This window comes from Eleginops maclovinus, chromosome 11, assembly GCF_036324505.1.
Source record: "Eleginops maclovinus isolate JMC-PN-2008 ecotype Puerto Natales chromosome 11, JC_Emac_rtc_rv5, whole genome shotgun sequence".
NCBI classification, from domain to species: Eukaryota; Metazoa; Chordata; class Actinopteri; order Perciformes; family Eleginopidae; genus Eleginops; species Eleginops maclovinus.
Window position 1 is genome coordinate 1,580,925 of NC_086359.1, and position 23,400 is coordinate 1,604,324.

At 41.9% G+C, this 23,400-nt stretch overlaps 2 protein-coding genes across 3 annotated transcripts; both read right to left on the reverse strand.

The window, feature by feature from the left end:
* Window positions 1-1,448: 1,448 nt before the first annotated feature.
* LOC134872004 (adapter molecule crk-like) lies at window positions 1,449-10,032 on the reverse strand. Its single transcript, XM_063895061.1, has 3 exons — window positions 9,418-10,032; window positions 6,755-7,344; window positions 1,449-5,493 (listed from the first exon to the last, which is right to left on the reverse strand). The coding sequence occupies exons 1-3, from the start codon at window positions 9,635-9,637 to the stop codon at window positions 5,359-5,361; spliced, it is 945 nt and encodes a 314-aa protein (XP_063751131.1). The 5' UTR covers window positions 9,638-10,032; the 3' UTR covers window positions 1,449-5,358.
* A 1,206-nt stretch (window positions 10,033-11,238) lies between these two features.
* On the reverse strand, window positions 11,239-22,836 carry LOC134872003 (smoothelin-like protein 2). Of its 2 annotated transcripts, XM_063895058.1 has the most exons (13): window positions 22,654-22,836; window positions 21,722-22,520; window positions 16,138-16,192; window positions 15,916-16,056; window positions 15,304-15,558; window positions 14,824-15,018; window positions 14,435-14,728; window positions 14,060-14,122; window positions 13,795-13,852; window positions 13,533-13,658; window positions 13,331-13,445; window positions 13,082-13,233; window positions 11,239-12,084 (listed from the first exon to the last, which is right to left on the reverse strand). In XM_063895058.1, the coding sequence occupies exons 2-13, from the start codon at window positions 22,202-22,204 to the stop codon at window positions 11,958-11,960; spliced, it is 2,064 nt and encodes a 687-aa protein (XP_063751128.1). In that variant the 5' UTR covers window positions 22,205-22,520; window positions 22,654-22,836; the 3' UTR covers window positions 11,239-11,957. The 2 variants fall into 2 exon arrangements, with proteins under 2 accessions (XP_063751128.1, XP_063751129.1); XM_063895059.1 differs by having other exon boundaries at window positions 21,722-22,836.
* Between the last annotated feature and the right edge of the window lie 564 nt (window positions 22,837-23,400).

Consider the following 23,400-nt stretch of genomic DNA (forward strand, 5'->3'; position numbering starts at 1 on the left):
TGTGCAATTTATACGAAAGATTCCAACTTTGCATGCATATAATACGCCAACCATTCCAAAGATTATTTATTCAAGAACATATATGAACATCATATATTTTGCAGAAGTGTGAAGTAACTAAGTACATCTACTCAAGTACTGTACACTACTATTAAAAGGTAGTTTTACTCCACTATATTTATTTAATACCTTTAGTTAATATGTAGATTAGGATTAATGATGGTGAATATAATCTCCCCTTAAATCAGACTTTAGTTCACCTGCAGTAAATCCAGCAGCTACCCTGCAGTATACAAAGCCATTCAAACTAGCTGCACCTTTACCAGCTCTGAGAACACTTTAATGATCAATCATTATAAAACATATCAGAGATATTATTCTGAAATGGACCAATCAGACAATGACTACTTTTACTGTCGCTACTTTAAGTACATTTAGAGGAGAGTACTTTCTACTTTCACTGGAGGAACATTTAGAATACTTTTACTGTGACAGAGTATTCCTACACTCTGGTACTTCTACTTTACTCAAGTACAAGACCTGAGTACTTCTACTTTACTCAAGTACAAGATCTGAGTACTTCTACTTTACTCAAGTACAAGAGCTGAGTACTTCTACTTTACTCAAGTACAAGATCTGAGTACTTCTACTTTACTCAAGTACAAGACCTGAGTACTTCTACATTTACTGTGACAGAGTATTCCTACACTCTGGTAAAGCCAAGTGTATTTGGTTTGAATAGTTGGTAAACATTTTCCTAAAAAATAAAATGAACCCCACCAAACGAAACGGTCCGCCTCCACGCCAAACCTCCAGATAGTGCGAAGCCGATTTTATGAATGGCCTTAGTGGCCAAACGGTGGTACTACAACTCCTCTGACGTCATTGTGGCCCCAAAAGACATTCCCCCATTGACTTACATCGGCGAAAGAGACGTCTCTAAATCAGCTTGTTTATTTTATTACATAAATTAACTACAAAACACGAACACCTGTAAAGCCCTCATATAAATCATTAGGGTTTAAAAAGGTGTAAAACTGGGCAGAAATCCGAATCCAGATTTATTTCAGCTCTCCATTCATTTGGAAAACGCTGTGGGCCCACATCCGGGTACTTTGTGATTCTACAGTCGCTCTATTTCTGGCCTTCATGCGCCACTGAGGCCACCCCTCCTGCCAAGTCCAGAATAAACCTCTCTCCAAAATTAGCCCAAACCTACTCCATTAAAATCAGGGCGAATTCAATTAATACAAAAATAAATACAAGCAAATTAAATAAATGTAAAATTGCAATTTTTTACTTTTTTTCATAAAATATTTCCCCATTTTAGAAAGGGACACAGCGTTCTGAGATGCCCATATTGTAGAGACCTATCCCATAAATGTTCATTAAATGTTGTATTCATAACTAACACACCATAAGGAGACGGTGAGGAAAATCCCACAATGACAACTTGGTATATTTTTATTGACTAGGTATATTTACACATTACATGCTACAGAAAAGAAAAAAAGGTACATTTTAACTTCAAATCATATATTTTCACAACACTTTGACACATTGTACAATCTCTCTTATTTTGAAAAGCCTATTTTGTTTGTTCCGGTCCTCTTCAAAAAGTGAGGGTGAGACATGGCACAAAAATATATAATCATTGCAAAAACAAAAACATTATTTGGCATGATGAGACTCTGAGCTGTAGAGGAGATAAGGTGCACATTGAAGGATCATCAGTGGTATTTAAAAGTATTCATTGGTCTTTAACTGCTTTGTTGAGTTGCAATAATGCCATGATTTTAAAAATTAGAATATTTTATCAAAAAAGGCAACAGTTACTGATGATACCAGACGAACACTTTGCATAAAGGCATAACAAGAAACACATTTATAAAAAACAGATTTCCAATTGACGTGAAATTATGCAGACACTTTTATATTGCATTTTCATTTATTTCCTTAAACAATCTGCAATAAAATGTGTTTTGGGACACATTGCTGTCATCGTATCTTTTCTAGTTCATCCAAATTTTGCAAATTTTACAGCAAATATAAACAATACAAATCAGGGAAATGTGGCAGGAGGAACCGGCCTTGAAATATAATTTGGTAAATGTTCAATTAATGCAAATTTATGCAGAAACTTGACCATTGTTGAAAGATTTCACTAAACAATTTGTGACACAACGTCGTGTTTTGGGACATCAGATATATTCCATTTCATCCAAGATTTGCAGCAGCACACTTTATAATTCCTGGGCTGTTGTCACTGTCATGGAGTGTTAATTGGTCACCTTTATACCGTAATGCAGTTACACATATCTGACTTTAATCAGCACATCGACGGCTGAAAATCTATGGTTTCATTATTTCTGCAGCCTGTACAAATAAAGGTGGAATATTGGGAATGAGATCTATTGCATGTGTTTATTGAAACATACAGAGCTGTCAATAATGCACAGATGAGACCCAAAATATTGTATGAACAGAACGGTAATAAAAATATGGCATTAATGAAGCGTACAAAAAATAATTTCCTTAAATTTGGAGGGAAACTTTCACAATTTATAAACACATTGTAAACATATTACATTTTATTATATCCAGGGTCAGATGCACACACGTGTGTGTGTGTGTGTGTGTGAGTGTGAGTTTCAGATTTCATCAAAATTCTGTCAAATTTAAGCAAAATTTTACCCGAAGAAAATCAGTTGCATATCAAACCAATGAAATACAGCTGGGGCCATTGACAGGACATAAAGCACACCATTAAAATGAATAAATGTGCCGTTGATTGCATAATGCATAGATAATATATATACTACAGAAGGGTTCAGACTGACAGTCACTCACACGATGGGTAAACATGGAACTACATGCAAACCATCTTTACAGAAAGGGTTTACTTTGAGTATAGATGATTTATGTATGGTACATCTGACCCCCAGGACTCAATGCATGATTTGGAAACAAGGACAGAACGGATGTAATGCTTTAGTGCTTTGGAAACCATTTGTTCATTTAAACAACAATACTGATATTGCCAGCGGACAGGAGCTTATACGGAAGAGGTCAAGGGCTTTATTTGAGTGAAAGACATGTTCTGAGATCTGAGAAACAACTCTTATTTTGTTTTATTCTGACATTTTTTTGAACTGAATTCCCCCAAAAAATATCTCAATTCTGATATTTGTTTTTCCTGAGTTCTAAGAAAAAGAAAAACTCAGAATTTAAAAAAAGGGGGAAAAACAGAAGTCACGAGGTAGAGAGGAAGTGACTCTGCAGATGCTCCCAAATAATGTATGTGCAGCTGAAGTTGATCACCATGTTCCTACTGTAGTTTATTGCATGATAGGAAGGGTGATACATGTGCGAGTCCACAGGATGACTCTCTAAGGAAAGCGTGGCTGTCGTGTCTTTACAGCCATTTAAAGACACCAGATGCTATAAACTGAAATTAAACACATACTTAAATGAAGGTAGTGATTGATGAGAGCATGAATGTCTTAATGTGTGACAAATAGATGGAATAACTCCTTATTGGGACATCAAAACATTGAGAGCAGGTCAAAGTGAACAACGGGGAAGGTAAGAGTTGGTATTTGCTCATTTTGCATAAAAACAATTAAACTAAGGAGAACAACATTGGTACAGTTAGAGAACATCTCTTGTGTGTTTCAGAGGTTATTGTGGAATAAGCTCATGAGAAAACCTGCAGAAAATGTCAATCATGGCACACGAAGTGACACAAAGTGGCATGTCCGTTTCACCAGGAACACGTGAGAAATGCAAAAGCGTTTAGCGTTTTCAAAGTGGATTTTATCTTAAAAGCATCTCGAGTGACAATGTCATGAAAACTCCGCTGAGAGACAGAAATAAAATCCTCGACCTCTCTCCTCTCGTCTTCTAAAAACAGCCTCTGCGTCCTTTGAAGCAGATTCTTGTTCGTTTACCGTCGTCCACGTTGGCGCTGAATAGTGTTTCACGAGAATATCATAACAGGTCTCTGGTAACAAAATCAAATATAAAGGAAAGAAGGTTTACAGTATTTAGCATGTAAGGTGTGTGTATATATAGTCAATTCTATCATAATATTTTCCACTTTTAGTAATAAAAAAAAGAGGACTTGTTCGTAGTGTGGGATGTAATAAGTCGGTGGAGTTTCCATCGGGAAAAGTCTTTCACTCCGAGGGTTCACAGTCTGCAGGAACTCGCTGAGTCATGATTCTGTGAGGAGTTTTGTCTCTCGTGTCGATGGTTTCCCTTCTGCATGAATCAGTCGGTGGAGATACAGGAAAACACAGGAAGGGAAGAAGTGTGTGTCGTGTTGTGTTCAATACTGGGCTGGAGGTGTGAGAACTACGGTTCGACTGATATCGGTTACTGACGTGTAATACTCTTTGACACTACTTGAATACTTCTGATATCCTTTTAGCAGCTTCTATTAACATCCATCTTCCTGTTCACACAACTTCAAGCGTGGTGTAGTGATGTCCTATTTTTGTTGCTGACCCTGAAGGCAGCATCTCCCTGGTTCCCTTGACTGAAAGTCAATGGGATTTCTCCATGTGATTTTGGATTATTGCAGAAAGTAATCTCTGTATGCGCAGGTTTAACCTTAGCAAAGCGCATCAATACAGGGCTGGTGGTGTAAAGCCGTTTTGAAATAATATGATATATATATATATGTTGTGATTTTAACGCACTAGGTTCAGGTTTTAAAGAAATGCTAATTAAAACATCTTGAATCATGAGTATTTAAAGTCGAGACTGCCCCTGGACTCTGTCTCATACAAATGATGTCCATTGGGTAGAACAGGATTAAAAATAGGCATCTTGGGCGGAGGGGAGATTGCGTTTAATTCACTTTTTAATGCTAAAATACATGGAGTACACAAATCCAGATCTTTAAGGATTCTGTAGAAAGGGTTTAACACCTTAAAAGAACGGAAACAAAATAGTGCCCATAACAGAGAATAAAAAACCTGGATTAAGTAGATTTCTCGTCTCTTGACTCAGAAGCTAACTACTAGAGCTAACGGCTAACATTAAGCTAAGCTAGGCTAATCGAAATAACAATCAACCGTGTTCCTTTAAAATGAAACCTTCTAATAAATACTAAACCAATAAATGCTGCTGAGTATTTCATTTCATTTCGTAGGAAGTGGTCAATGATGCAGCTAACGGGGGCGATGCTAACGAACAAGCTAACATATGCTAACCGATATCAGTCCGACCTTAGTGTAAACTAATGTTTCCCGAGCGTGACAAGAACCAGAGGATGGTGAGTGTGTGTTTGTGTGTGTGCCTGTGTGTGTGTGTGTGTGTGTTTGTGTGTGTGTGTGTGTGTGTGTGTGTTTCTCAGCTCTCGTCATCGGGGTGGTTTTGTTCCAGCAGTCGGACGTGTGTGAAGGGGAAGTGGCCTCGCTTGCCTTTGCACTCTCCCTCCCACTGGCCGTTCACGTTGATCTTGGTCACCTTCACCATGTCTCCCACCTGAGAGGGGGACACAATAACAGAGATAAATCCAGGGGAACGAAATGCTTTTATGGGATTTTCCTCCCAGTTCATGCGAGGGGAACAATATTGACGTTAAATGGATTGACCCCTCCTCATCTTCACAGCTGCTGCACACACACACGTATTGACATCCTGTTTTGATTGGAACATTGTGGAGCGATTGATCGTGTCAATGACAGAAGGTCACTCAGACGTCATGCAGCCGGATGATGATCGGACAGAACAGCACCGTGGAAGACCGCTTTTATCTTGAAAGGGAACTTTTGTCTTGTAAATCTGTTTTGTGGGAAGCTTCCATCCCAGTGATGTCACTTTGGGTCAGGAAACGAGGCGTGTTAGAGGTTGCTCAGGTGCTTCAATAGTTTTTCCTCAATTCAAGTGTCAGAAAATGGGGAAACAATGGGCATCTGTGTTTCCCAAGATTATAACTCTAGAATCCAAACGATATTCTGGTCACTGTAATAAAAAAGCTAAATATTTGCATTTGAGAAGCTGGACTCTGAACTTTAGACCACGTTTTTTCTCTCGTTTCTTTCCCGTTTTTGTGCAACGAAAACAAATAAATCATATATAAAACAAAATGCTGTCCGTTAGACGCTCTCCACACTAACGTTCCTAAAGAGAACAGAAAGAAAAGCTTGAGCTGTTCACCGAGAAGAATATCAGTGTTTGCTTGATATTGATTTTTAGCTAGACACAGTTCTACTACAGAGTGTGATGTTGACAGGGTTTATATCACTGTGGGATCCACGTCTTCATTAACCACCACTATTGATTGGAGTTTACTAACAAACCAAACTAGAACTGTTTATGGTCTGTTCCAGGAGAAAGCATCGGGCGCTCCACTGGTGATGAACGTACAATGATACACTCACATTATCCCACTGAGCCACAAAGACTGTGTTCATACAGAGGCTCTCTCTCTATAGTGCCATCTCCACTGTGAGTGTGTTCATGTGTACTGCTTTCTGAAGACTGTGTGTGTGTGTGTGTGTGTGTGTGTGTGTGTGTGTGTGTGTGTTCATGGCCTGAGTAAGCCATTAACAACAGGGACAATCTACAGTGAGAAGCACAAACACTGAGGAAGAAGAAGTGGTGCGGGATGACGTATTGCTGTTAGCATTAAGTTAGCATCTCCCTGGTTCCCCACACTCAGAGCTGTTGATCAACAGCGACTCATTCCCGGTTTTACGACTCATCCCTGCACCACTCTATCAAAGTAGAAAACTAACGCTACCTCCAGAGCGAGGGCCGTCTTGTCGTAGGCGTTGGGCACCCTCTTTTGGATCGCTCTGGCAAAGACGGGTCCGTTCTGAAGGTTCGGCAGCTGGGCATTCAGCACCGGCTGGGCGTACTGACCCGAGGCGCCTGGAGGAGTTCCTATAGGGGGCCCTGGTGCGTCTGCGGGGCCCAAAACCCCTGCAGCCTGCTGTCCAGAAGCACCAGCAGCGGCACCGGTACCGGTGGGCGAGGCAGGTCGGTACCTTTCCACGTACGGAACTGGGATCATCCCGGCGCGACCTTCCTGGTTCGCCGCGTTCCACCATTGCTCCTCCGGCTTTTCCAGAACCCGCAGGATGTCGCCCTTACGGAAAGCCAGGTCCTCGTCATCGTAGCCGGGGAAGTCGAACAGCGCCCGGACAAACTCGGCCTCGTCGGACTGAACGGGAACGCCGGCCGAGGCGCTAACAAACCCCGTGTGTTTGGATTTGTTTATGGGCTCTATGAGCGTGGTGGTGTCCAGGTAGTGGATCTTGTAAAACTCCAGGAGGGCAGGAAGCGCCTCAAACTCCTGATCGCCGATCCGAAACCGAGGAGGAGCCAGACCTGGGGAGGAGAGGAGGATCTGTGAGTTTGTTGTGCGATTTAAATCAGGAGGAAACGCATAATGTTTTACTGGATGCCATCTCTTCAACTACTGTTACACAATCTGTAATAACTAGATATAGCTTTACTTTCACTACTGTTATCAGGCTGCTAATAAGTACACAACTGTGGCTTACAATGAGTAGCAGCTATTTAAAAACAACAGACATAAGATAAATATAAAAGTGGGTGTTTTTACATCAAAGCGATTATTCTACAGGAAAGTAACAAATCAGTGTTTATATTGCACATAAAATCCAACCAAACTTAGTAGTAAAGGTAGTGAACTTGGTAAAGACAACATAGCTTCTCTACAGGAAGACAAACATAGATGTAGCACAGGATTACCCAATCAATGGAGGGGCATCAGGCCAAACACGAGACAGTTTTAGCCAACATGTTCAAGCAATAAAAAAAAAACCTCAGCAGGATTACAGAACAACTACTCCTCCAGATATTTGTGGAAGTGTGCATCATGGACCAATGAAGAAACCATTACATGTTGAAGCAGACAGAACAACATTGGTGGAGGTTTGTGCTCCAATTACCCTTCTTTGGCACGATCATTTCTTTCTAGTTCAACCAAAAGCCAACAAAACTGGGTAATGTTCCTCCCAAAGATGGCCCACAATGGATGATTGACTCTAGAGAGGTAAAAACGACCCAATGCAAGGGAAGGATAAGGAGTTGAGCCCCAGCCATAAAGAGGTAGAAGCAGCAGACCTATGAGGAGGCTGTCTGAGCAGCAGGATCACAGGCATTCCTGAAACACCAATCTGCTCAGTCACCTTCCAGTTGTGACAGCCCAGCCTGCCCAGTCCCATTCAATCCCTAAAGCATTTACCTTCCTACTGCCTGCATGAGGACAAAACACCGCCTCAACCCTCCTCCAGGAACCAGTATTATTGATTAAGTGGAATTGGATTGGTTCTTGACAGCTAGATAGAAAATCCGAAAATGTACACTCAAATGTTTTCTGTATCCTATTCATTTGACAGGTTGTGTCCATGTGTAAAATAGGTGTATAATGGGTGTTGTAATGGTCTAATAACATGTAACATGGGTCTAATAAGGGTGTAATATGCGTTTAATAATGGTTACAATGGAGTAATATGGGTGTGATAACTGTTACAGCGATGTAATATGGGTGTTATGTACAAAATAGCAATTAATTAATGTAAGTCAATTGGAAAAGTATATTGTTAGGCCCTGTGACGTCACGGACTGACACGGAAGTTGTAGTACCGCAGTTTGGCCACTGTACTACAACTTGCATCAACGTCCGGCGCACTTCCTGGGAAAACCAGACTCCATTCAAAGTGTAACCCACGTAACTGTACGGCGCTTTAACGGAACGGTTACCCTACCCATTTAATACATAGTGGGACGAATGGTTTTCTTTTAAACGGTTACTTTCATCGGTGTCAAGGAAAACCTAATTCAGTTCAAGTAAAAAGTGAAAGCACTATGTACTCTTCTTTTCTACGAGTAGCTCTCCAGTTACAGGTCAAAAAAACACCACGGTGGGCGGGAGCGACCACATGTTAAAGTTGTCATTTGTGTTCAAAATAGTGAATATTATCATATTATATACAAGCCGATGTTAAGAATACATTCAAACAACAAACACATATCTATTTATTTCGTACAAAGAGCACGATCTTCTTCAGATTTCCCCAAAACATTTTAAATTAGAAGATTCGTAAAGGGGGTTTGGCGTGTGGAAGATAACGCTGCTAAATCAAAGCATTCCGCTGTTAAAAATGACAAAAACCCTTAGTATCAGGAGTCTTTACTGAAATAGTTTGCTATATAACTACAAGCCGACGTTAAATATGCATCCCAACAACGCAAAAATATCTTAATATCCCTTAAAAAGAGTCCGATTTTCTTCAGATTTCCAAAGAACACGTTAAATTAGGCATTACATAAACGGGGTTTGGCGGGTGGAAGATAAATCAAAGCATTCCAATGTTCAAACATGAAAATACACATCAGGTGTGTTTAGTGAAATCGCTTGCTATAAACACTTACCGGATCCAGACTGCCGGTTGTTGCTAATGCTGTTGATGATATAATGGGACACTTTGGAGTTCTCCGACACGGACAGTACGTAGTCCCCCGGGCTGGTGATGGAGTCCCGGACTAGGAACACGCCATGCCGGCCTCCCTGCAGCAGAGACACGGCTTCCTGCCTGCTCAGCCTTCCCCAGAACCAGCTCCCACGGTCCTCCGCGTCAAAGTTACCCGCCATGGCTGTGAAATCCCCACCGAGGCTTTAAGGCCTTTCTTATTCCTTCTTTTTGCAACCAGTGCTTTTATTCACAGAAGGGATGACATGCAGTAAATTCGTCCCGAGCAGGATTCGAACCCCGGTCCGGCTCAGCCTGTAAATCCGAAACTCATGCAAAAACTTTGGTTCACTAACCAGCTTCCACCTGGAAAATAAGAACTTATACAAAACCAAAACTTCCAGGAGTAATGTATAATGTTGCCTTTAGTTGGTGGGACTTGTGTGGCACCCACAAACACGTTAAAAAGAGTCCGAAATAAAGTCAAAACTAAAGTGTAACTACAAACTCCGGGACTGAAATGGCGGATCTGGGGAAAAGTTGACCTCATCTACCGGAAGGGATGCCTGGTCAATGGGAAGCGTTGCATTCATGCTCCCTCCAGAAAATCCGCAGATACGATTGAACGATTTTTCTACTACTTTTAAATGATAACCCCTTTACACTATTGAGTGCTGACACTCATTATTTATTAAGTATGCCTTTCAACACTTATTCCTACTACTTACAACATTACAAATTAAATTATATTATAAGGAATGACTGAAAACAGTGCTGTATTTTCAAGTTACCACTTTAATTTGCTTCAAGTTAATATTAAACTTTGAAGCCATGAATGCATCTTGAAAAACTCAACAAAAAAAAACGATTTAACGAAAATTCTGATTCTTAACCAAACTTAGCATTATTTTTTAATAGTTACAACAATATGGTACCACTATTAAAAATAAACAAAGCAATCAAAACAAAAATTGAATTTGATAAATACTGTTCTACTTCATTTAAAGAATATAACAACTCCGCAGCACCAACTACTTTTCTACTTCTTTAAAATGACCGCCCTTTATAGTGAAGACAATGATTATTGTACGTTATGCTTTTCACGCCATATGTGTCCTGCTTTACTTTTAAATCCCAAGGAAAGACTGAAAACAAAGCGGGATCTTAAAGTTACAACTTTGATTTGTTATAATATTCTAGTTCAAAGCCCTTAAACGCACCTTAGTCAAACAGTGTTGCTGCTATTTTGCTTTAAAAAACAGAATTCTCAAACATGAATTTTGTGAAGACATGCTGAATTATTATTTGAACAGTAAAGGACATATTGCATGATCGAACACAAATCCATGCATCTTAAAAAATGACTTGTAGGTTTGTCAATCTATAACTGTACAACTGGTGTGAATACTATTACTTTACAACTAAACGCTTTTATTTCCCCCCAATATCTGTACATGTCCCTGTCTTTGATTGACTGTTGCATTAGCACACATGGCAGGAAGGAGGTCCTATTCTGCTTTTGGGTTTCCCTTCCTGCAGTGTGTTATATAGGTTTTGGTGCATGTTAACGGTCTGCAAAGGCTAACATCCGAGAGTTCCCTCCAGAGGGAGTTTCTCTCCCACTAAAGCATGTAAATATATCCCAGTAGAGACACTAAATATTAATATTAACCTGAGCATGAGCAGAATATGGCTCCTTACAGTAAAATCCAATAGAAACACTATTGGTTTGTTAGCAGTCTTTTGCATTACATGTATTCAACCAGTAGATGGCAACCAACAGTCTGATATAAACTAGAAGCTTTGTTTATTTAACAATCTATTTCTTACACAGTTAAAACATACAACTTTCAGAAGCTTTTATTTGCCAACACGATCTACCAGCTATGTACAAAATCCATCAAGGTTTTTATTATGGGTTCTTCAACAGCCCTGCATACTCATTATGAATAAACAGCCTGGTTGCAGCACCAACCTCTTCCTCTTCTTCTTGGTTTTTAAAATCAGATAAGTTAGAATCTCATTATTGCATAAACACATACATGTTTCCCAGCATTACCCACACATACCATAATACACAACACTGGCCAATTCTGTTTCTGTTATTCCTCTCGGCCGTCTCTCTCTTCTGTCGTTCACAGAAGGACACCTCATTTGTCTTTGCTCTGCACATTTAAAAATACCCAAAAATAAAAATACCTAAAAAAGGAAATACTTTAAATCATGCCGACTACGCTTAGGCTACTCCCCACCTCTTGAAGAAATATTGCAAGAAAACAAAAGATCTTTACTCGAGTATCCCTCACTCACCTTTTTTGGTGACAGCATTTGAGAATACAAGCGATAAGAAAGTGAATGAGTGTAAATACTGAAGGAGAAACTGCTCGACCAAACACTACATCCATTAAGTGCTCATGTGGTTCAAACAGCAGTGGCTTCCTGTTAGCTTATTCAAAGTGTTCATGACACACGGTGGTAAATATAAGGTCCTCTGATACAGAGTTACTCAAACGTCTTCAGGTGGTTGTACAGAGACTGGACGTAAGTGAACACACACATGGGGTCCGGCCTGTCGCCCATCACCAGCATGTCGTCCACCTCGATCAGACGCAGACAGTCCGCCTGCTTCCTGAAACGCAGAATACAGTTTGAAATGCTGCCAAAGGTTTTACTGTTTGCTGCTGAAAGACAACAGAAAGGCTCAGGTTAAGTTATTATCAGTATGTGAATATGTCACTTAAAACCGTGATGTGTAATGACTGTCTATCTATTCAAATTAGATCAGTAATTCTCTAAGAAATCAACACATTTTTAGTAAAATACATATTTCCCCAAAGAATGGAAATACCCCTTTTTTCAAAGACCCCGTAAATTTAAAGAGTCCCCAAATTTTTCCCAAAATTACTTTTTTCATATTTTAGATAAATAAATGATTCATTAAAAAAGGAGGTAATGGAAAAATAAATCAACTAAATGGGAAAAAAATACAATCAAAAAAAGAATATTTATTTTCAACAATGACTGATTTTAAAAAACCAACGAAAATAAAATGTACTATTTTATTGTATTTACTGCAAAAGGACAACAGAAGACAGAATAAATGCTCACGTGACAATTGATATGTAAATATGTCCCTAAAAATATGCTTTAGAGATGTGTGATGATTGTCTATCTACTCAAATTCAACTATTTAAAAAAAACAATCTTCATTTTGAAATTTCTAACAATTTCCTAAAAAAAACGACTAATTTTAAGGAAAAATATTTCCCCAAAAAAACAAAATCCCCTGTTTTTCAAAGACATCTTACATTTTGAAAAAATTACTTTTCATATTTTGAGATAAAGAACTAATTTAAAAAAATACAGGTTATTAAAATAAATCGACTAATAAAATATAATTAAACATTTAGTCTTGAAATGTTCAACAATGAAAACAGTTTTCAAAAGAAGTTATATTAGTATTGCTTTTTCCACCATGTGTTCATATATACCTTTAAATATGTCGACCTTTAATTAAAGGAGATACGTTTGAGCAAAACCCAACATTGGTTCCTGTACGAAATGTTCACCTTTACCTTACACTTCTAATACTTCTGCTCATAGTTCAGATGCTTCAGAGTACTCACTCTGCGGTGGTGAAGGCCAGCTGCAGGTTCTGTTTGCGGTTCTTTGGTTCCAGCGTGTTGTAGTCAAAGTCCAGCGGGAAGAAGGAGTGCACGAGAGCGCAGAACGCCATCCCATCGCTCCAGCTGGACGAGAAGTTCTGGATATCGATGTTCTGAGGGAGAAACAGTGTCAGCACCACAGATGATCTGATATATCATATCACAGCTGTTAACGAGGATAGAGCATTTTAAATACAGGCTCAGCTGTACCTGATATCCGATGGTTTTGGATCGGCACCACTCCAGCAGGATCTGTTTGATCCCGCTGGCGCTCGAAGGGCCAAAACTCTGAGAGCGCTTCAGCTTCGGCTTTGAATCCTTCGGTCTGTTCAACGGAAACGTAAATCCGTGCAGGGAAACACGTCAGGGATATTACACAACATGGAAATAATATTTAAAAAGCTGGACTCACTTTGTGGGCTCGGAGTTCATCCTCTCAAACATCGCCCTCTTGGCCTGAGCGCTGTTGGAGCGAGGCAGCGTTTGAGATTTCATTAAATCCGGTTTAAACTCAACGCCGGCGGCCTTAGTCACCTTCCTGAGGACAGAGGACACAATCGGCTTTAAACAGGCCCTATAATTATGCTGTGATGCAAATTGAATCTGATATAATGTCATTGATATAGAATTAGGCAAAATCAATATCAATTATAAGTGTATCAGTTTCAACTCACTTGTCCAGACTCGGTGAGAAACCAGATTTGATGATTGATTTGGAGGGAAGTAACTTCTCTACAGAAACAGAAAACAATCAGAGTGAACAGAGAGATCAATATATATCTGTTCTGAGCAATCAAAGCATCCCCACTCACAGACAACAACAACAACAACAACAACAACAGGACAATGGATGACAGGCTCTGAACTATATAAGAACAGTTTACAAGAGAAATACTTCTAAAGACGGTTGTTGCTTTAATAAAGGTCAGGGTATTTGACCTGCAGGCTGAGGGAAGCTCACACTCCTCTTCAGACTGGGACTGGGCGTCTTGAGAACTGGTACTGAATAAACGAGAGGAACACATATTGAATATAAATTATTATTAAAGACACAAATGTTTAAATAAAGCTTTACTTAAATAAAGAGCCGTTATTTTACCTGTACAAAGAACAAGATAAATACACTTATTCATTTATCTAACTATCGCAGGTCTAAAATAAAATAATGTGAAATAATTCAAACAAAAGTAAAATCAAAAATCAAAACAAATCCATTTTAATATTTAAAGTTGCTTTAAAGGCGGAACACTTTTTAAAACATAGACCGTGACCTTTACTCCACAGACAGACCCCGGTATCCCTGGTTGAACTCACATCTCTTAAAGGGATATTCCCCCGGCTTTACGGTGGACTCCTGGGATGCAGGGAGACTCGATGATGAAGATGATACAGCAGGTGATGAAGAAGATACAGCATGTGATGAGGAGGATACAGCCAGTGATGAGGAGGATACAGCAGGTGATGAAGGTGATACAGCAGGTGACGAAGAAGATACAGCAGGTGATGAAGGTGATAGAGTAGGTGATGAAGGTGATACAGCAGGAGAAGACTCTGTGTTGGGTTTGCTCACGGCTGAAAGAGGCAGGTGTGGTTTGGGTTCTGTGACGTCTGAAGAAATACAAACAAAAGCGCACATGTTTTGATGCCTCTTTGGGAAGACATAGGAGCGGGACGATAAACCGACGCTGAAGCAGCGACCTCACCTCGTTTGAATGGATATTCGCCTCTCGTCATGGTGGGGGATTCTGGGATTGCAGCAGGACTGGAATCAGGCCTGGATGAAGTCTCGGAGCTGATTCTGGTCGTGGCGGTGACGGCATGATGAACCAAACCCTGGGAAACAGAGCCCGACTGATCCTGGGACATCGCAGACCTCAGCTCCTTTGCTACAGACGCAGCTGCAGAACAGAAGGTGACACAGTGACATAATGACATCACTAGGGGGCGGGACATTTCTAAGTGCTTGGTCAGAGCCAGCCAGCTAACCAATCAGAGCAGACTGGGCTCTGGTTTCAGACAGAGGGTGAAAAGAGGTGCTGCAGCACAGGCAGTATGAGAGAATAAAGAGCTGTCTGAACATTAAAGCATGGAGACATGTCCCAGGAGAGACTCTACATACAACCAGCCATTGACTTCAGGACAAAGACAGTTTTAGGTTTGTGACGTAGAACAGTTCCACCCACCGGATGGAGCCTCTGCAGAGTGAGCGGCTGCTCTAGGCACCGCTGCCGGAGACTGGGCAGCTTTCAGACCCTCTTTGGTTAACATGGCGGTGACGGGAAGATGGGGCAGGGGTTCATCGGCGTCTGGTTTGATTTCCTTTGGTTCTTTTGGCGCTGAGGCCGGTGACTGAGGGACGGCCGGAGCTTCAGGGCTGGGCTTCATCATCGCAGTGAGGGGGTGATGGGGTTTGGAAAACTGACCTGAGTCTTCTTGGCCTGAAAGGAAAGAAAATCCGATGAACACCCCGAACCATTGCTTGGAAGTTTGGGTAACGTTATGAAATATCAGTCACTTCCTGAGAGTAAGGGAGTAAGGAGTCAACAACAGGAAACGGTTTAAGATCTATGACTTCATATGGTTTTAAAAAATGTCTTACTTTGGTTTTATTGCAATTAAAAATGCAATCTAAGAAGCTCTGGTTCTCCAGTCTGAGTTATCCAGAATTGATCCGGTTAAGTTAACATTTGTTCGGCCTCAGAAGACACAACAAGTTCTGCCATGTGGAGATTCAAACTCAGAGTGCTTGATCCGATAGAGCCACTAAAAACAAAGACTGAACTGAATCGACTGACCAGGCATGTTGGGGGTTTCCACGGCGGACTGAAGAGGGTCATTTAATGTAGAAGCCTCTGCGGTGTGTTGAGTGAAGGCGGTGAGAGGCCGGTGGGACTGGGACACAGCTTCAGCGGCATCACAGTCCACTGAGGAGCTTTCTGAGAAAACAGAACCAGACAGAATCAAAGGCGAGGTCACCTCATCAGGTAACCGGGACAAATGTAAAATGTTCCACCTACCTGTGTTCCCATTTTCCTGGACAGCAACATGTGTCTCTCCTTTTGCATCAGTGCCCTGTTCAGAACAAAATCTATATTAATCTTTCTAGGAACCAAACCATGACATCCACGGGTACGGTCAGTCATAGCCTCAAAGGAACAGAGTGAACAGGGGAATGATAAACCACCATGAGACACCCAGGAAGAAGATGATCCATAATTGGCAAACTAGTCTGGTTTCAGTCAGCAGGATTTCAGACGAATCCATCGTCCCAATTTTCATTAAACTTGGTAAAGGATGCAGCGAGGGTAAAGGCAGAACCCGATACATTTGGGTCTTGATCATCCTGGTGCTGAGTTCTCTAAGCTCCACTTCTATTGTAATCATTTTGATTTTAGTCAATGAGAGCAAGTAGTAATGCTTGTGTAAGGAATTGTTTGCTTTTCCAGCCGTTACCCAGGAAGTTAAATTAGTTATGCAAGACAGACCGTTAACTGTCTGTAAATACATCTGTCTCAGCAACATCACTCATCCAACCGCTCACAGCAAACAGAGATGCTGCCTTTTGTCTGTCAGACTGCTGTGGAGCTAAAATTACATGCAGGCCTTTATCCTCCATGGTAGATCTGTGTGTGTGTGTGTGTGTGTGTGTGTGTGTGTGTGTGAGTGTCTAAATGTGTGATGTTCAGCTGTTAACGGCTGAAAGCTGCTCCTTTAATGACAGCTGTGGCCAACAAACCCGTGTTCCCACTGAGAAGCTATTTTAAATTTTGCAATCAGTCCCTTTGCAAGAGTTTCCGCTCCACTCTTCTTACATCCCAATATAGTCCCAAATGGATGCTTTGGAAATCAGGGAGTTAGCCTAAGCAGTTTGGCGTGAAAGGCTGGCCTGTATTTGCCCCTTAACCCCCCCAACCCCAACCCCCCCCCCTCGCCCCCAACCCCATACCTTCTGCTTTCCAGAGACATGCAGTGGTCTGGCAGGAAAGAATATAGCCATTTCAGACGACCATCAACTCACTTTATTTCATATTCTGACTTTATTCTTACGAACTCAAAAATAGAATCACTTTTGGTCGGATGTCAGTGAACATTTCACATGTGGGCCTAAGGGAAGTGGGAGTTGTAAAATGCTGAATAATTTGGGGGTTTTAAGACTCATTCCTGCACCACCCTAAGGCAGCGACCATCTTGCCGTTAGTAGCAACACAGGACAACACCAAAGGGGGTTAACGGTGACAAGTTTGAGGACAGTTTGCGCTCGAAGGCTTTCACGATGTGGCACTGAGAATAACAAAAGAACCCCCGCCTTCGGCTTTCCAGAGACACGCGGCGGTCTGGCAGCAAAGCAACATTGCCATTTCAGCCGGCCGTCAACTGGTCGTCAGGCGGGGATTATCACCGCCGTGATCTCTGGGCTCCAGTATAGCTCCTGTAGGATCGCACAGTCTCACTCTGTCTGACCCGGGTAATCCTTTCCACCCCTGCCTGGGTTTACCTATTACTTATTTTGGCTCTTTCTTAGAAACATGCAAAGGTTGGATACTGACAACAATGCTTTGTCTTTACCTATCAACCTGAGTGTGTGAGCCACAGTTCAACAGAACTTATTTCACCTTTACAATTGCAAACTTTGTAATGTGAAACTCCTATTGAATGAACATATTGGCCTACAGGTCCAAACACATACTGCAAACAACCCAATCAGACAATTTCAAAACTGAATGTTGAAATACCCAAAACTACATTTCAGAAAACACACTTTTTTTTTACCTCTAATAAAAACGAGGCAAAAAGAGAAGAGCGTTTTTCTTTTGTCGTTAAAAAGAAGTAATTATTTTGAAATGAATCTCAGAATTCTGAATTGAAAATGTCACATGTGGCCCTAAGATAACAACAGGTTATAAAATGCTAAGTCATTTTGGGGTTTATGGACTCATTCCTACACCACCACACAAGACCAACATTTGGATTACCAAACTGAGCAACGTCTCAGGACAGTCTGTGTTTGAAGGCTTTCTCTGAGTGTTTCAATAATGACAGGAGAAAGGACAGAGAAGTACGGAATGCAAAGTGCATTTTGATTTCCTGCAAAGGTCAAGGTTCATGTTACAGCATCTGACCCAACTTATCAACACGTGGACCCCCACAAAAGACTTCAAACCAACGTGTCAGTGGGGTGAACCTTTTATGCATCATCAAGTACCTGCAATGGTAATTAACCATACAAATATCTTCCCATGAATTCCTGGAAGACTCTTTCTATTTAGAGTTCGGACACCCCTAAAACGGACCAAACCATTTCAAAGCCAAAAGAGACGCTGTAGGTTAACGTAGGCCGCCAGTTATCTCGATAGATCGATACTCTTTACATTCTTATGTTCAGAATGTTCTGAACCGGATTGGATGTGTGCGGATATTATGTAAAACAGGTGAGTAACTGTAAGGACTGTAAGACCTCAGTTAACTGAAGCACGCAGCTTTTCTGTACTGGGGAAAAAGTGGACCCTTCTGACTGTCACTGTAGGATTCACAGTCCACAGAAATTTACAGAAACCAATTGGAAAACATCTCCAACCAACCAATGCACCTCCATCTAGGTTTACCATTGTTTGCTGCATTGTAGAGCCTAACCCTAACCCTGTAGAGCCTAACCCTACCCCTGTAGAGCCTAACCCTAACCCTGTAGAGCCTAACCCTACCCCTGTAGAGCCTAACCCTACCCCTGTAGAGCCTAACCCTAACCCTGTAGAGCCTAACCCTACCCCTGTAGAGCCTAACCCTAACCCTGTAGAGCCTAACCCTACCCCTGTAGACCCTTACCCTACCTCTGTAGAGCCTAACACTAACCCTGTAGAGCCTAACCCTAACCCTGTAGAGCCTAACCCTAACCCTGTAGAGCCTAACCCTACCCCTGTAGACCCTTACCCTAACCCTGTAGAGCCTAACCCTACCCCTGTAGAGCCTAACCCTACCCCTGTAGAGCCTAACCCTAACCCTGTAGACCCTTACCCTAACCCTGTAGAGCCTAACCCTAACCCTGTAGAACCTTACCCTAACCCTGTAGAGCCTAACCCTAACCCTGTAGACCCTTACCCCAACTCTAACCCTAACCCTACCCCTGTAGACCCTAACCCTACCTCTGTAGAGCCTAACCCTAACCCTGTAGACCCTAACCCTACCCCTGTAGACCCTTACCCCAACCCCAACCCCAACCCCAACCCCAACCCTAACGCACCAGCCTTTATTTATAATACTGACCTAAACTGAACCTGAACTTCAGAATCTAAGTACTAAGTGGTGGAATGGATCAGAGGTCTATCTTGGTGTTGTGGGGGGTGAATCGTAGTACGTCAGCGTGGGGGGGGGGGGGGACTTTAGGTGATTTCAGTGCAGAAGAATGTTGGCAGGGTGTGTGTTTCGTCGGGACAGCTGGCTGTCACTCTTAAGGGTGTGTGAGTCGGGGTATGATTGACCGGGACGCCGACGCAATTCAACTTTCCATCAGGAGATTTGAGACTCGGATTGGCTGGGAAGCAAGATTCCTGAAAGATTAGGGGAAGGGGATTAGGTATATACCTGTGTTCAGAGAGCAGGGTGAGGGGGGGGTTACTGACCTCATCAGTTTGCATGTTCTTCACCGTGCTCCTATTTATTCATAATGTCAATCCCAGTCTATGGTATATTTATTCTGTCTGTACCTGATCTAAAGTACTCACTGTCGAATCTAATCTAGGTACCTGTTTGGATTACCTGTACATCAAACACAACGCAAGTAAATACAAGAGAAAATACATATCCATACGATGTGTTTCAGTGAACTGTTTTATGTAAGACAATGGAACAATGTGACCTCAGGAAGATACAGATTTTTAGGATAAAATGTGACTTCTTATTTTTAGGCTGGACCTGAAGAACCATAGAGCTTACGAGTGTTTGAGTTTAATATATGAATGAAAAGCAAACAGTCTTTTATGGAATCAGGCGTCCACATACTGCATTAAAATAGTCATAGTCACGTCATAAAGAGACAATACGTGGACTGTGGAGCACGAAGCGTGGTTTACTGTTGGTCTTTGTCGAGTGGTGACCATGCAGTGCCAGAGATTCTCCGTCAGCGTCTCATCATGCATTGCATTGTTGGTACTTTGCATGATTATCAGACCCTTCACTTCTGAGTTACAGTAAAACCGCTGCCTGGATTCCAATGAAACTTGGTGGACGGCTGAAGCACGGGCCGAATAAAACATGACACTGATTCTGACCCATGTTCCTTTCCGGAAATGTTCTGGACTTCATTAAGTGTGCGGTTATCGACTCCAAAGAGCTGCAGCCAGTCCCAAATCACAAACCCCAAAATACATGTGCCCTTTGGAGGACCTGCGGTTATAAAAGCTGTCAGAGCGCTGAGTGGGGAGTGGGGGGGGGGGGGGGGGGGGGGGGGTAAGGGTGGTTTTACATTCATTTTTGGTCAAATTCAAGGATATGACTCCAGTAACTTTAAAATACACACGATTATTAATCCAGATATTGTAATATTTGGTCTAAAATTGAACATAATCATATAATAAATGTATTTGGAACAGATGATGCAGATTTAGAGAAAACAACTGGAGTCAGAGGTTAAATATATACTGCAGTTTGACTCTGATCCTCTCCCTCACATGGAGCTATTTGTGGATCAGTTCCTGAGTCTGATCTTCTGATGGTTTATTTATCACCCATTTTATCATTTATGTGTGGGTTGAACAAAGTGTCCCCTGGTTTGGTGTTGGATAAAGGATGGATGTATCTTGACAGAGTTTGGCTAAACTTAGTTAACCTCGGGGAAGGTATTTGGAAAAACTGAGCTGCACAGATTCCCCGGCCAAAGATACAGGAACATGAGCAGCTGATTCAAATGCTCAGGAAACATCTGGCTACTTCTCTTTCTGTGATTATTGCAACCAAATATCAATTGTTTGTAATCGTGAGAAAATCTGGTCTGATATTTGAACCACAGCAGTGTTGTGCAACCGGAGAAGCCTTCAATCGCACGGATCTATTAATCAGAACGGACTTCTTGGAGGGTTGAATTTCAGAGTCTCATCTGGATCTGGAGCAAAGAGGAGATAGTGAATGGCTATTTTGAATGCCATGTTGTGTCTGTTGATATTGGGGATGTAGATTCCTATCTGTGACTATTTTGGTGCCTCCTCAAGTGAAGTGGCGCATCATTTTAATCCAGTGCATGATTGTCTTACCACTTTCAATATTACTTCTTCAAGGAGTTCAGATAACCAGCAAACACTGACCTATAAGTCATTTCAACATAATGTGTTTGTGGAGCCAATCCAAATCAAGGAGCACTTCTCTGAGCGTCCTTCAACTTATCCTCTTTATTAAGTGAAGCGTCACCCAATCCATTCGCTCCATTGGTGGTTATTTTGGAGCAGGAACATCATAGGTGTTACAGAGTTGACTAAACAACTCAAAATTCAATGAAAGTGGGGATCAGCAATTTTAAATGTGGAGGCTATCATGAGGCTTTGAAGCAATCGAACGTAAAACACAACATTTATGAGAGATGAAGTAGAAGATTGGTCAGATTTACAGAGTACTCACGTTAGTGTCAGCATGTCTCTTTGCTCTCCATGGAGGCGGTGCTGGGTGGTGGTTGGTTGCAGCAGCAGCAGAGCTCGACCCTCCGCTGGACCCCGACGTCTCCGAGTAGGTGGACTGACTCGACTGGCTGCACTCGGTTCTTCCCACTCTTTCCTCTTGTCCATTCTTTAAACTATCCTCCACGTTCTTCTCGTTCACTTCGGCAGCCCTCCTCTCCATCTGCATCCCGGTGAGGCCCTCCACCAGGCGGCCGAGGCCCTCCATCTTGGCCCGGAGCTGCTGGTTCTCCTCCTGCAGTCGGTTCACCGCCTCCACCAAAGGTCCGTTGGAGACGCTCAGCTCGCCGATCCTCTGCTCGATGCGCTGCTTGAAGCAACTTACATCCACATGGACCTCCCTTATGGCGGCTTGCAACGTGGATCGGAACTCAACCAGAGCCTCGCTTTCCATCGCGTCCAGTACTCCTTCTGTGGATGCATCCATGGCTTCTTTAGAGACCCTCACCAACCCTGAGATTCAAGTCCAAGGAGTGGCCTAGACAGAGGTCGGTAACCAAAACCTTCCTTAGTTCCTTCTCTGCTTGACGTCCTTACAGAGAGCTCTTGAGAACTTTGTCTACTAGTTCCTTCCTTTAGATGAATCTGCTGTGATCCATGCCAGTGTCCACTTATTTCAAAGATGCAAACTGGTTTTAACGGACGTCTTGCAGCAGGAGGATCCCTTGGCGGCAACTTTCCCATCTACCTCCATGGAGGACTTCTCCCAAAGTGTGTATTCTCTTATGCCCTCCTCTCATCTGCTGGAAGCCAGAAGCAGTCGTTATTTATAAGCTGTGGAAAACTCATGCACAGTGTCACTCGAAACAGATTACGTACTGCACGGGCAGATCAGGTTCTCAGAGCAGGCGAGAGCTGATGGAAGATCAAACTAACCTTTCAGAGGGATCCAGTTGGAGTGGTGCATCTACTACTACTAATATGTGTGTGGGTGTGTGTGTGTGTGTTTCCTGAATGCTTCCCCCTCAGAGTGTTGCTGTCTAATCTATCTGTGTCTGCTGAGCTGAGGAGCAACAGGTTCGCCTATGTATTTTGGGACAAATAGGGGGCGGGGAAATGTAAAATGTAGAGGAGGGAATATCCTCCTTTGTTTCTCTGGGTTACAAGACGGCATGAATGTGGTTTACTGGGGGTCCATTTCAAAGGGACGAAACATCATATTTGATCTATTTGAAGATGTACTCCAGTCCTCAGAATGACATATTACCATAGTTTCTGGACTTTTTGAGCATCAAACACAACCATCGGGTAGGGACACTGACATTTTTAAGGTATTTCCACCTTTAAATATGAAGACGTTTCGCTTTTGGAAGCTCTTTACCATAATGTAAATTCTCAAATGAAGAAAAATGACAAAAGGATGTCCCCTTTTTACATTTTATAGATATTATAGATGTTTTGATTTAGACTATTTTATTTGTATTTTTCGAAATCTATGGTATTTTTTTTAAGTCGGATATTTAAACATGCTTACTGTGCCATACAGTCTACCCACATATCAGCCGGAACCACAGCGCCTCCCAGTGGCCATAACCTCACATCACACACTAAATAATGAAGAAGGAGGAAATACAAAGTGAGAAGAAAATGTAGATACTCTTTATTTGAAGCAGACACAGATGA